Source organism: Oreochromis aureus, linkage group 22 (assembly GCF_013358895.1).
Source record: "Oreochromis aureus strain Israel breed Guangdong linkage group 22, ZZ_aureus, whole genome shotgun sequence".
NCBI classification, from domain to species: Eukaryota; Metazoa; Chordata; class Actinopteri; order Cichliformes; family Cichlidae; genus Oreochromis; species Oreochromis aureus.
In genome coordinates, this window is record NC_052962.1 from 32,304,460 (window position 1) to 32,317,495 (window position 13,036).

Consider the following 13,036-nt stretch of genomic DNA (forward strand, 5'->3'; position numbering starts at 1 on the left):
TTTTGTGGCATTTTGAAAATGTGACCATCTCAGTTTTTCCTTCATTGGGAAAAAACGTATCAAATGGCCAAAACCATTAAATGTCCAGTGAAAGGTTTTTTAAAGTAAATATGGGAATACAATCCAGCACATTTAGATGAGTCTGAGATGAATTTATCAAAGTTTTTGGAGGGAAATAAAGTAACCTTTGATCTCTTTGATTAATGATAAATGAAGGTTTATGGCGTCATACATTTGATGTGTTACACATTTATTCACCTTTATCAAAAGCCAGGAAATGGAACAAGAATATATCATGAAGACATCTAGCCAAGAAAAAATCACACATGTATAATTTAATTAAAGGTTTATTACCAATATTTACAAAACAACATATATTCAATATTTACATAAGCTCCGTCTTGTTCTCACACATCTGTTTGCAGCAGAGTTTTACACACAATGATCTCAGGACATCGAGCTTCAGCACAGACTCAGAGGTTTCTCACTGTGGAGAGTTTCCTTCAGTGAAGAGCTCCTCTCTCAGTTTGTAGTAGCTTCCTTTCATGTCCATCAGCTCCCTGTGAGTCCCTCGCTCTTTAACTTTGCCGCCACTTACAACAACGATCTGATCTGCGTTCTCGATGGTCTTCAGCCTGTGAGCGATCACCAGAAGGGTCTGGTTGGGGATGCTAGAGAGAGACTGTTGGATCTGTGCAGAGGCAGAAGGAAAAAATATATTATTAGTTGTCCACCTCGTGATTCTATTTTTAGGTCACAGCAGGGTTACGGATGTCAGGAGAAAGTTTTGGTTATATTCTAGACACAAAAGGAATTTGAAAAATGGACCATTCCCATTATTAGGACAATTTAAAAAAAAATAAGCTAATTTCATAACAAAACAATAGTTGATCTAACATAAAGAGTGAGGGATAAGAATATTTTACAAGTTTTAACAACATACTGTTCTTTTAAAATAAATATATTCTTATAAAATAATATATGGTTCAAATGATCTTAAATAATATTAGTAGTGTGTTTTTTAACTTTGTGAGTATGTTTATTTTTGTGAAAGGATAAATTGTGAAAGGATAAAGGTACTACATGTGTTCTTCAGATTTATGTTGCTTTGTAATTCCTATACTCCAATCATGCAGCTGCATGATTGTTGAGCCATACACTACCAGTCAAAAGTTTGGACACGCCTTCTCATTCAATGGTTTTTCTTTATTTTTACTGCTGTCTACATTGTAGATACATACCGAAGACATCAAAAATATGAAGCCAGATATATGGAATTATGTAGCAAAGAGAAAATTGATAAATAAGTCTGAATATGTTTTATATTTTAGATTCCTCAAAGTAGACACTCTTTGCTTTGTTTCACAGGTGTGCCTTGTCAGGGTTCATTTGTGGAATTTCTTGCCTTTTTAATGGGGTTGGGATCATCAGCTGTGTTGTGCAAAAGTCAGGCTGGTACACAGCTGACAGCCCTATTTGACAACTGATAGAATTCATATTATGGTAAGAACCATCAGCTATGTAAAGACAAACGACAGTCCATCATTCTTTAGGAATTGAAGGTCAGTCAGTCTGGAAAATTGCTAAAACTTAGCAAGTCACAAAAACCATCAAGCACTACGACGAAACTGGCTCGCATGAGGATCGCCCCAGGAAAGGAAGACCAAGAGTCACCTCTGCTGCTAGTAAAGGGACCTCTGGCTAATACGTCGGGTTCCGTGTCGGGCTCGTAGCTGAAAACTAGCTTTACTTTGTTGTGTGGGTCAACTTTGCTAGCGAGAGACAGAGAGAGGCGTTGAAAGGCTGCTCCAACGGAACTTATTGTTTGGGAGGAAAACACGAACACGGTGTACAGTCGAGTCTTAATAGCTTACTTACAACTGGGCTCGTCAGGCACTCTGTTTGGCTGCAGTGGTTATTATTAGGAGCTCTGATGATCATCTCCCAACAGGTTTATTGTATTCATAACGAAAGGTAAGGAATCTCAGAAAAATTATGCATAGTTAATTGTAATATAGTATTGATCTTTTTCATCACTGTTGTGCTTTTTTTTAATGTAAATTCCTCATGTTTTGCAAAAAAATTGTACATGATGGAGGGAAATGGAAATCATTTTTGGATTCAGCTCCCTAAAAAAACATAACGTTTACCAAAAATATCCCATGCACTTGAATTTTTTTTTATTTTATTAATTTTTTTGCAGACCTGTATAATCTGTAGTATCAGACATGTTTCAAAAAATGAACTCAGAGGTTTCTGGTCCTAAAGGTTCCCTTTACAACATACCTTGTTTTCATTCTCAGCATCCAGAGAGCTGGTGATTTCATCCAGAATGAGGACCAGGGGCCGTCTGATGAGAGCTCGAGCGATGGCGATCCGCTGCCTCTCACTCTTGGATAACTGACCTCCACCTTCACCCACCTCTGAGAAATGGACAACATCATAAAATCAGAACAGATTTGGATTTCATCTCTAAAAGTTTAAAAACAGCAAAGCACCAATGACCCTTGGACTCCAAAATAGTAAATGTATTGTTATGATCCAATGTTGTGTTTGCTTTATGAGTGACTCCTCCCACCAGAGGATGGCTGTGGGTTTCTTCCCTCTTCTCTCTTAGGAGGTGGACACCTGGGCGTGCCTGCTGAGTAGCTGGGTGGAGTCTCTGCCTATCCTCGGATTGGATAATTGGCTAATCACCTCCAGTATTTAACTACCAGATGACAGCCACCTGGCCCCCTCTCTCCTAACCTCCACTGTCCAACCAAGAACCTGTGTGTTGATTCGTTGCAGTGTAGAGTTTCTTTGACAAAGTGATTAGCAAGTATAACCTCGTGTGTGTGTGTCTGGCGTTGTTATGTCAATTTTGTAAATAGCTGTAAATAGATTTGTCAAGGAGCGATCGTACATTTTGTTCACCTTGTATATATCCTTCACTGCAGCAGCCTAGTAGGCGTGAGAAGCCATTTTTGTTGATTACGTTTTCTCCTGTTTTTCGTTTAGGAAGTTAGGTAAGTGAATTGTCTTTTGTTTGGTTTTCATTTTGTGTAGGAAAGCGTAGGGACCATTAGGGAGTTTTGTTTGTTATTTTTGGCACTGCTCACTGCTGAAGAAAATAAATGGCTGCTTAGCACTTTAAAAAGATATTGTTGTTTGTGTTCTTGCGTGGGTGGTGTGTGAGTGGGCCAACTTCTTGTTGCGTTCAAGACTCGCCTAGACAAAGAACGTAACAGTATATATTTTTACCATATAAAACCTGCTCTGCCTACTGGCTGCAGGTCATTTATTAAACCAAAAGTTGCAGACTGGAGACCAGCTGCTCCAGTCTGTGTGCTGAAAATCCTGGGGCAAGATACTAACCTAAAGTTACTCCAGTGCGCCCCTCGGAGTGTTAAAGTGCTTGTATGATTGTGTGTCAATAAGGCAAGTTGTATAAAGTGCTTTACGTTGTCATAAGAGTAAAAAGAGCTATATAAGAACCAGTGCATGGTAAATGCACTACATGTAACTACAGTGTCATGATGTCCAAGAGATGTACAACTTCATGTAATCCAGGTCTGCATGCAGCCATGTAAAACAGCCTGAGAGAAAGTTAAAACTGTTCACCTGTATCGTAGCCTTTCTCCAGCTGCATGATGAAGTTATGGGCATTGACTTTCATTGCTGCTTCCTTGATTTCATCCAGAGAGCATCCTTTAAGCCCGTATTCAATGTTTTGTCTGATGGTGCCAGAGAAAAGTACAGGCTCCTGGTTCACCACAGAGATCTGATAAACACACATATGATTTTATACATTTAACATAATATGTTATATAGAAGTATGTAGATAATCTTTGTATACAGTTAGATAGATAATATAATGATGATAACAATCGCAGATTTGACTTACTTTTAAAAATTCTCTCTGATTGATTTTATTTCTCTATTGTCATGTCCTACAGCTGCCAAATCCAAATATTCTTTGGAACGTGATGCTCCAAAAAAGAATTGAGATCCAAGAAAATATACATATTTTTTTGCATACAGATGAATCCATAGTGCTTTCTGTTGCTTTTGTAAAAACTTAATCCTAACCCTTTTCTCTTAAAACTATGTTATGTTGTATTTGAAAATATCCAAAAAATAACTGAAAAAAACCAGACAAAAAAACCCAAAACAGAAGATCTTAACAATGATCAGCAGTTGCTGTTTTGATGATGAATTACCTTCTTGTGGAGGAAACAGTGATCATAGGATTTTAGTGGTTCTCCATCCAGCAGGATTTCTCCATCCTGAGGCTCGTAGAAACGCTCCAGCAGACTCACACAGGTACTTTTTCCTTCTCCAGATGGACCCACAAGTGCTGTTATCTGACCAGGCTTCAGCTCCACGGAAAAGTCCTAAAACAAATGATAAATTACAGATAGCTATGACTATAATATTACAGTATAACTGGATAGCATGACCCTTCACCCACCTAATGCGCTCTCACCTGTAGCACTGTTTTGTTGGGGTTTGCAGGATAGGCAAAGTTGAGATTCCTGAAGCTGATATGTCCTCTCAGCTGATCAGGTTTGAGTTTTCCATCTGTGCTGACCAGAGCCTTTCGGTCCAAATACTCAAACACTTTCCCAGCAGCCCCCACTGAGTTCAGCATGTCACCAAAGACATAGGTGAGTGTCTGAGAAATTACAGTTAGAAGACAGGGTTGGTAAACTTAATGATTAATGTTTTTACTCATCAAATGTTAAAAATAGTGTAAAAGAGCCAAGGTCTGACTTTTTAGTCTAGACCTGGCAGGAAACAATAGACAGCATTATGGGATACCCTGATACTGGTTCCAAGATTTGACTGATAGAGGATGAAGGAAACCAGGTTGCCCATAGTTATCTGTCCGCTCTGGATGAAAAGCCGGCCATAGTATAACACAAAGACCTGCATAGCCAACCCAGTTAACTGTAGACACAGACACAAAATACTGTTAACACCCCTTGATCTGTAAGACACATACATGCAAAAAATAAAAAACAATGAAAAAACTTCTCACCCTCCGTGCAAGCAGGTAAACAGCCCTGACAGTGGACCGCTGAGTCTTGAGTTCATGTGTGTCCATCAAGCGGCTGTCATAATGGCGGGCTTCATGTTTTTCTGTGTTAAAGCTTCGTACCACACGGATACCAGACACTACCTCATTTGCAGCTTCATTTGCCAAAGCCAGTGAGCCCTGCATAGCCAAGGATAATCTCTGAGGAAAGTAGAGAAGGAAACTTATTAAACAAATCTTATACATTAACTACAATACACATAATCTCTGTCTGTGACTGATTGAGTGGCCATGAATCAAATGCTTTGCTTTAATGTTCAGCTCTCTTTCTTCATCACAATAGATCAGTACATTCCTGCTGACGAAGCCATAACAATCTGTTAGACAGATTAGATTGATCCACTCTCCCCTCACTTGTAAACAAGACCTCAAGTGAAACTCCCCCACTTGGAGAAGCAACTCATCCATGAGTGGAGGAGCACTCCATCCTCAGACTTGGAGGTGCTAATTCTCGTTCCTGCTAATCCAGTGTGAGCTGGAAGTCACTGCCTGATGAAGCCAAAAGAACTTCATCATCTGCAAAAAACTGAAAGGTTATCCTGAGGAAACCAAACATGACCCCCTCCGCAACTTGGCTGGAAATTCTGCCCATAAAAGTGACAAAGCAAAGGGCAGTCCCAGCAGAGTCCAACTCCTAACAGAAACAAGTCTGACCTTTTGCCCTCAATGTGACTGAAGGTCTCACTGTAGTTGTGCAGGGCCCTGATAGCACCAGTAAAGGGTCCCATACCCCATACTTGTGGAAACACAGGACAAAATTTCTATTGTCCCCCCATTGTTCCTTTATGATTCCTTTAGAATCTGAGGTTCAAATAATGAAGAGGCTGTTCTCTGCAGCACACTGGCATAAACTTTCCCAGGGAAGGGGAAGGAGGGTCATCCCTCTGAATTTGGAGTACACTCTCTGGTCCCTTTTCTTTAAATAGGGGAACAATCATCCTAGTTTGTCCACCCAGAAGCAACTACATGCAGTGTTGCAGGGGCATGTCAACCAAGACAACCCTACAATATTCAAGACCTTGAGGAACTCTAAACAAATCTCATCTATCCCAGGGGTCCTGCCACCAAGGAGCTGTTTAAATACATCAGTGTTCTCACTCCCATGACCATCCATCCCTTGATCCAGAGACTCTGCTTCCTCTACTAGAAATCATGCCAGAAGAATGGAGGAGATCCTTTAAGTATTCCTTCCACTAACTCACTCTGTCCCCACTGTTTACAGTGTGAGAAATCCACTGCTTCCTCTGCTAAGTTGACTGATGCTTTGCCAGAATCACTGAACTCCTGTATAACTTAATGTTTCTGTAAAGTAAAGTAAATTATTGTCTTTTATTGTACCTGGAAATGTGTGTCATAGATGTTCTGTAAGAGGCTGGTGATCGGTGTCTCCATCAGGACAAGAAATGTAAGCTTCCATGAAAGGTTCATCATTAGGTAGATCATTCCCATTGTTTTAAGGAATGTCCTCAGCAGCACATTGACATTCAAACCCACTGTTTTTCCCACTAAGGTTGTGTCTTTAAACAATCTGGATGTGATTTCACCTGCACAAAAAAAAAGAAAAAAAAAAAAGAATAAAAGTTATCTCCTCATGTCCTGTTCTGTCCAATTCCATCTATCTTTTGACTTCTTCTGATCAATCAATTGTCCTAACTTTTCTGAATGTCTTCGTCTTCTTTCTTGGTACTTTTTGATCTTGACCTGAATTATTTTGTTGCTTGTTTGCAGTGGGGAAAAAAGTAATCAAACAGCATAACTGCATATTATGCTACAAGAATATATTACCTGTCTTTATGGTCTCAAAGAATCCAATTTCCTGTTTGGTCAAAGCTTCAAACAGCATAACTTTAATTCTGCATGTGCAGGAGTTGATCACACACAGTAAGAGACCCCCTCTGCAGCCAGCACTGACAGAACTAATCAATCAAAGAGAAAATCTGTTAGATGTTACCTGTGATGAACAGACAGAGGATAAATGTAGAGGAAATACACAGTCTGCCTCATACCTTCCCAGAGAGTAAAGCCCCATGAAGAGAAGAGCAGACAGGAAGTCATTCTGTTGGTAATTACTTCCAAGGATGTCAATGACTCTCCCAGTGTAGAAAGGGATGAACATCTCACCTGGGAAAAGACACAGGTTAGGCTAGTCTGATGTAACATTCCTGCAAATCTGCATCAAATTAACATGATGATATATGATGATGACCAACGTTAAATCTAGCCCTGTGTGTCCCAAAAGCAGAGTAATAGAGTCTGAGGTTAATGTTTATTGGAGAAAGTTGTACTGTCTTAAAATTATATGTAAAAATAATTATTACAGCAAATCAGATTATCAGTTTAAAGATTTTACAAATTGTGTCCAAAGCAATCACTCTGCACCATTGTTTTAGCTTTGTTAGATAAAATAAGTAGGCTACTTACAGATGACAGCCAGTGACAGAAACACAAGTCCTCCGAGCATCAGGAGATAGTCGGGTCTGTACAGGCGGACGACTCTCATGAAAAGCACTCTCGCCTTTTGTTTCTTCTCTTTACCGGTTGGGTCTTCGTCGGTGTCCGGGATAGTGATCTCCCAAAACAGCGCAGCAGCGAGCGAAGCGCCGCTGAACATCAGCCAGCAGCGCACATCTCCCAGCTGGCCGCACTCGCTCTCCTCTCTGTAAAGCGCGTTGGTCCCGGTCTCAAACACCGCGGGGAGCAGACTGTGCGCCGTTATAAACCGAATCAGCAGCGCTTTGGGAACCCCGAGTGTGAGCAGAGAGACGCCGATAAGTGCCAACCAGCGGAGAGCCGCAGAGAGCCAGACACGCGTGAAGTGTCCAAAGACGCTGTGAAACACCGCAAATCCTGACGCGTAAAACAACAAAAGGTCGACAGAAACTGATAAAGTAAAAGCAACGACTTTGCGCATTGTTGTTGCTGTGATCGCTGCCATATTTCGGCAACACTCGTCCTCAAATGACCTGCTGTGTCGCAGGATGAGAGTTTTAGGGTTAGTTTGCTTTCAGTTTCATTTTCTTACAGGATGAGGGGTTTCCCATAAATCCAAAATACAGAAGACAAAACCAAGTGAAGCAGGACAAAACTATCTCATCAGCTAGAGCAGGCTATTTTTAATATGAATACGGTATAATTACTAGTGGCCACCACTATATTCTTTTATTACAACTAAATCTGTAAATCTTTCAGCTTTCACTCACTGTGGGTATTGTGTTTGATTTTTTTTTTTTTTAAAGGTTTTCAGTTTCTGTGTTTATTTATTATCTCACTCTGATTGCCTGTTTATGCCCTGTCCTTATCTTCAACATCATGCTGCTCTGTTGTATCTTAATTGCCCCTTGGGAATAAATAAAGTCTTTCTGATTCTGATTCGTTTAGGGTAAGCATACAAATGACCAGCGTTCAATCTGGCACTTTAATTTATAGTATAGTATAGTGCTCAATAGTTGCAGAGAAAAGTTAATGAAATAATCCAGACTTTTCTCTTTTTGTTGACATATTTCTCAGACTGAATACCTCAGATAGCTGCTGTTGCTCCAGTTATAAATATAGTGTACATATAAAGAGGCTTAACAAACATCTGTTCATTATTTCAAAGGAAGGTATATTAACTTTACTGAACCCTGGCACTCATGTTCAGTAAAATATAAAACAAGTAATATGACTTTAAGTGGAGAAAGTGGACATCATCACTATGAAAATAGCAACTAGTATCAGTAAAAGGTTCACCTACTGGAAGCTTCTTCTTTTTTACTTTTTTGTTATATTTCAAACTTATGTAAAGATTAATGGCAATTTGGATCAAATGTAATTACACTAACACAATACCATACTATGTTTGAAACAACTTTGGGAATCAGAAAGAAGTACAGTGATTTTATTCCTTTAATTAAGAAGTAAAGGCATATTTCAGCGTTTTCCACTCACAAACTGAGTTAGTTGACAGTTATGTAGCTGAAAGATGAGTAACTGTGAGTAAATCAAACATGTCACTGATCAAAGAAGGTGGGCAATTGATTTCCTAGAACGACTTTCTCCTCTGTGCCATGTTCATCAATGGTGACAACATAGGCCACGCCACCGCTGGACCCATCACGGTTCATTGCCAAAGTGAGAGCTACAGAACAGAATAAGAGCATCAGTAAGACAGGTAATGAGAATGAAGAACATGACAGAATATTACTACAATTTTCAGCTATTATTTCAATATGAAATAACAGAAGGACGGGGATTAGCAGCAGGGATAAGCAGTTGAGGCACATCAAAATGTCTAGTTACTTTTCCAGTATCAAATAATCGTTTTAACAAAATAATTTCATAAAACAAAAATCTTACTGTTAACGACAAACTGCTGGCACTCCTCCTTTCTTATGCCTCTCCGATACTCAGCATCAACAAACCCATAAACATATGAGCTGCCAGAGCCGCCGACTGCAAACGGTTGACGTGTCAGGAGCCCGTTCAGGGTTGCAAACACCTGAAAGTCAAAGAGCAGAGGAAGACAGGGAAAGATCACAGGAAGCAGATAATGTTGACCATTTGTAATTTGGCTCAGAAAAATATTTAATTGAAAGCATTCAGCAGCAGTAAGACCTTCGTAGAACCTACAGAAACATTAAGCTTGAAATTATTAACATACATTTTACACAGTGATTTCTAAAATTGTTGACATCCTATAGCCGACAACATGTGGTCACTGACCTGTCCTCCATCTCTTCTGTCCCAGCCGGCAACAATCAGATGTGCTGACAGCTCCTCTTTGTATTTGTATGAGATGTTCCTCACAAGAGTGGCAGCTGAGCGAACCTGAGGGTCCTCACCTATCTCAATACTGAAAGAGTATTGAGATAGGTGATGTAATATTACATACTGTCAGAAATTCATCATAATATTTCACATTCAGAGTACTCCAATGCGCTTTACCCCAAAGACGTCAATTCAATCTGGAATATTATAAAATTTCTAAATACCAACAATAACGCTTAGGGCAAGATTTAAGGTTTGCTTCACCATAAACCCCTCTTTTACTAATAAAATTGTATTTTTGGTATTTACTAAACTATTTGTTTGTTTTGAGACTGAAAGAGATGTAAATGGGTATTTTTGTGTCTGCCTTTATTGCTATTGTATTTGACATAGGCGGATGTTCTCCAAGACAAGGACAATGCTGGCCAATGCGCCCACCCACTCAATGACATGTTGGCCACTCACAGGAGCATGTTCAGTGAGAGACCATGATTACCCAAATGCACCGCTGAACGACGCGGGAAATCATCCCTGTTGTGTATGTTATGTAAACAGATAATTGATAACTGACTGCACTAGAAGGATATGAAACTAAACAGAAGACTTAGGGTCAGACTGTTGCAAGGGTTTTCTTATTCCTAAAATGAGTATATACATTAAAGTTCTTTACATTTTTCTTCCAAGGACCCAGACTTTCTTCTAATTTTAAAGTGGTCTTGAGCAATAGTTCTCTAGGCCTTCTGAAAGTCTTTTAAAGTTCTTTGGACATCGGCTGCTTTGTTTAGTCATTTTCAGTCCAGTCTTTGTATCTGACTACTTTCAGAGGAATGTTTTTTTTGTTTGTTAAGCAACTTAGCACTGAACTATAAATTATCTTAGGTTTCAAAAAGGCTCCTAACTCAAGAGGTGAACCAGTGTTGTGTCTACACACAACAGATAACCTAGCAAGAAAAATTCAAATTTAAATTGTGTTTTAAATTGTATCTTTAATTCTGTTACAGCAGGCTGTTGCAAAAATATGTAATTGTTCACATTTCTTGAGTTGAATCTGTGAAAAATGGAGAGACAAAACAGTTCAGGCATGAAATACTATGCTTGCACCAAAAGGATGATTCCCAAAGAGCAATTGGCTGAAAACTTTGTATATCTCAGCATGTCCTTCAAGGCTTGAGAAAACTGGACAAATGGAGAACAGAAGAAGTATCAGGCCTTAAAACAGCAAATGAACAGTATCTGTCATGTACATAAGAAACAGGAAGAAATCCATCTGTCCATTCCCATGTAGCATAGGGCGGGAAGTAGGGTACAGCCTGGACAGGTCACTAATCTGACCCAGGGCGGAAGAAATCCAGCAAAGATGTTACATTTAGATGCATTTGGCCTGTCTGGACAGATTGATATCCCTGATGTTTAACTGAATTTGTGTTATATTGTGATGATCGATGATTATTATTGTAGGGTCTGCCTTACATTATAAAGTGCCTAGAGGCGATTGTTGTTGTGATTTGGCGCTGTATAAATAAAACTGAATTGAATTGAATGATTGAGTGTTCCCTCTCTTTAGCAGTGTTTTTAAGTTGGACTTATGACTCCATTTGACCTGAAACAAAATAGACACTACTTAATAAAACATTCTTATAAATCTGGTGGAAAGTGGGTGAGTAAGCTTTTAAACAAATAAAGATAAATACAATCAAAGGCAATATAAGATGATTTTAAACTTATGTTTTAAATAGACATATGCAAATGCTGACTTTATGTGTATTTAACCTTCCCTGTTAGAGGAAGAAGATATAGTTTTACCACTATATTATATCCTTATGAATGAATGAAATGAAAATCCTGCCTGCTAGTTTACTTTCACTACTTTGTGCATTTACCTGTGCACATCCAGCTGGTAGTTGACTATTTCAGCGATGGTCTGAGCGTCTGCTGCAGATCCTGACAGAGCACAGTAGATCTTATCATGGAGGGGAGAAAGTTTGTTCATCACCCTGTTCACCACCGATGCCCTGCACCGAGGATAGATGGTGAGTGTACGTTAAGTTAAAAAGTTAATTGAAAACAAGAGGAACAAAGAACTGTGAGGAAACTAGTGCATAAGGAACTAAACAATTCCTTATATTACAATAACAATAGTATCCCTATTATTTAGACAAAATCCATAACATTGATGCAAACGGGTACATGCGCGCAGCCACGGACTTACCCAGCAGACACTCGAGAATCAGACCCCAGTACGACCCCACCATCAAACTCTATGGCGATAATAGTTGTCTGCGAACAAAAGAAAAACATTATCGAGAATTCATTAAACGTCTCTTTAGCTGTAATTTCTGCACATGGCCCACGAAGTCAGATACAGAGCTGCGCCGCGACAAACAAGTCTGAAAATCGTTAACAAGAAAAATACTTACTCCTGTTTTCACCTCCTCGGAGAGCCATTCTGGTCCCGTTTCTTCTAACATGGTGCTGTACTGCTGAGACCTCGGTAAAGAAACCGACAGCTCTAACTCCAGGTAACTCCAAACGTGAAGTGAAACGGTTATTCGAGGAACTCCGATTTTAGGCTTTTGAAAACCTTTTACAAGCTCTAACTTTATTTTCAGCGACGCTGATTTAGCATATCAGCTCTAGAATCAAGTTTTAGACGGACGCCATGTTTTCCTGAATAAGTTCGAAACTGAAAGTTAAATTGTTCCAACACTGCAGCGTCACAGCCTGTAATTCAGTGAGCTATATAGTTAAGTAGGTTATACTTCTCTGTAAGTGCACATTTGAGTTTCTTGATTTTTATTTTTTTAAATTGTGGGGTACTAGAAAACATTAAATAGTGCAACAATGGCAGTTAGCATCAAATCGTGTTCTGTGGCATGAATAAAAAGGCCCAGCTTATTCTTTATCAAGATAATAAGCGCAAAAGAGAGAGTCATATTAATCTTTGTGACTGATATTGTTGGGACACAGATGGCAGAGTTAAAGACAGCTCAGCTAGATGGTGTTTAATAGTGACTAAGGTGACGTCTGCATTTAAATCCATGGGAAAAACATCAGGAGGTTTGAAAACCACAACATACAGGGAAAATTAGGAGAGGAATTTTTCCTTGGATGACTGAGTATGCAATTGTAGTTCTTGATCTGAGCACAATGACTGACTTACATGTAGAAGGGATTTATAGCAGGGTTGCAGGGCAGTGGTGCAAAAACCAT

The 13,036-nt window shown here is 39.3% G+C and overlaps 2 protein-coding genes across 2 annotated transcripts; both read right to left on the bottom strand.

The window, feature by feature from the left end:
- Nucleotides 1–329: 329 nt before the first annotated feature.
- LOC116324041 (antigen peptide transporter 2-like) lies at nt 330–8,805 on the bottom strand. The gene is made up of 11 exons (XM_031744586.2): nt 7,502–8,805; nt 7,087–7,201; nt 6,866–6,996; nt 6,419–6,624; nt 5,024–5,221; nt 4,804–4,932; nt 4,469–4,657; nt 4,203–4,376; nt 3,604–3,763; nt 2,287–2,423; nt 330–691 (listed from the first exon to the last, which is right to left on the bottom strand). Exons 1-11 carry the CDS (start codon nt 8,013–8,015, stop codon nt 485–487), a joined length of 2,160 nt encoding a protein of 719 aa, XP_031600446.2. The 5' UTR covers nt 8,016–8,805; the 3' UTR covers nt 330–484.
- Nucleotides 8,806–8,947: 142 nt separating this feature from the next.
- LOC116324040 (proteasome subunit beta type-9) lies at nt 8,948–12,493 on the bottom strand. Its single transcript, XM_031744585.2, has 6 exons — nt 12,244–12,493; nt 12,036–12,103; nt 11,707–11,838; nt 9,782–9,911; nt 9,416–9,557; nt 8,948–9,197 (listed from the first exon to the last, which is right to left on the bottom strand). The coding sequence occupies exons 1-6, from the start codon at nt 12,292–12,294 to the stop codon at nt 9,070–9,072; spliced, it is 651 nt and encodes a 216-aa protein (XP_031600445.1). The 5' UTR covers nt 12,295–12,493; the 3' UTR covers nt 8,948–9,069.
- Nucleotides 12,494–13,036: the final 543 nt, after the last annotated feature.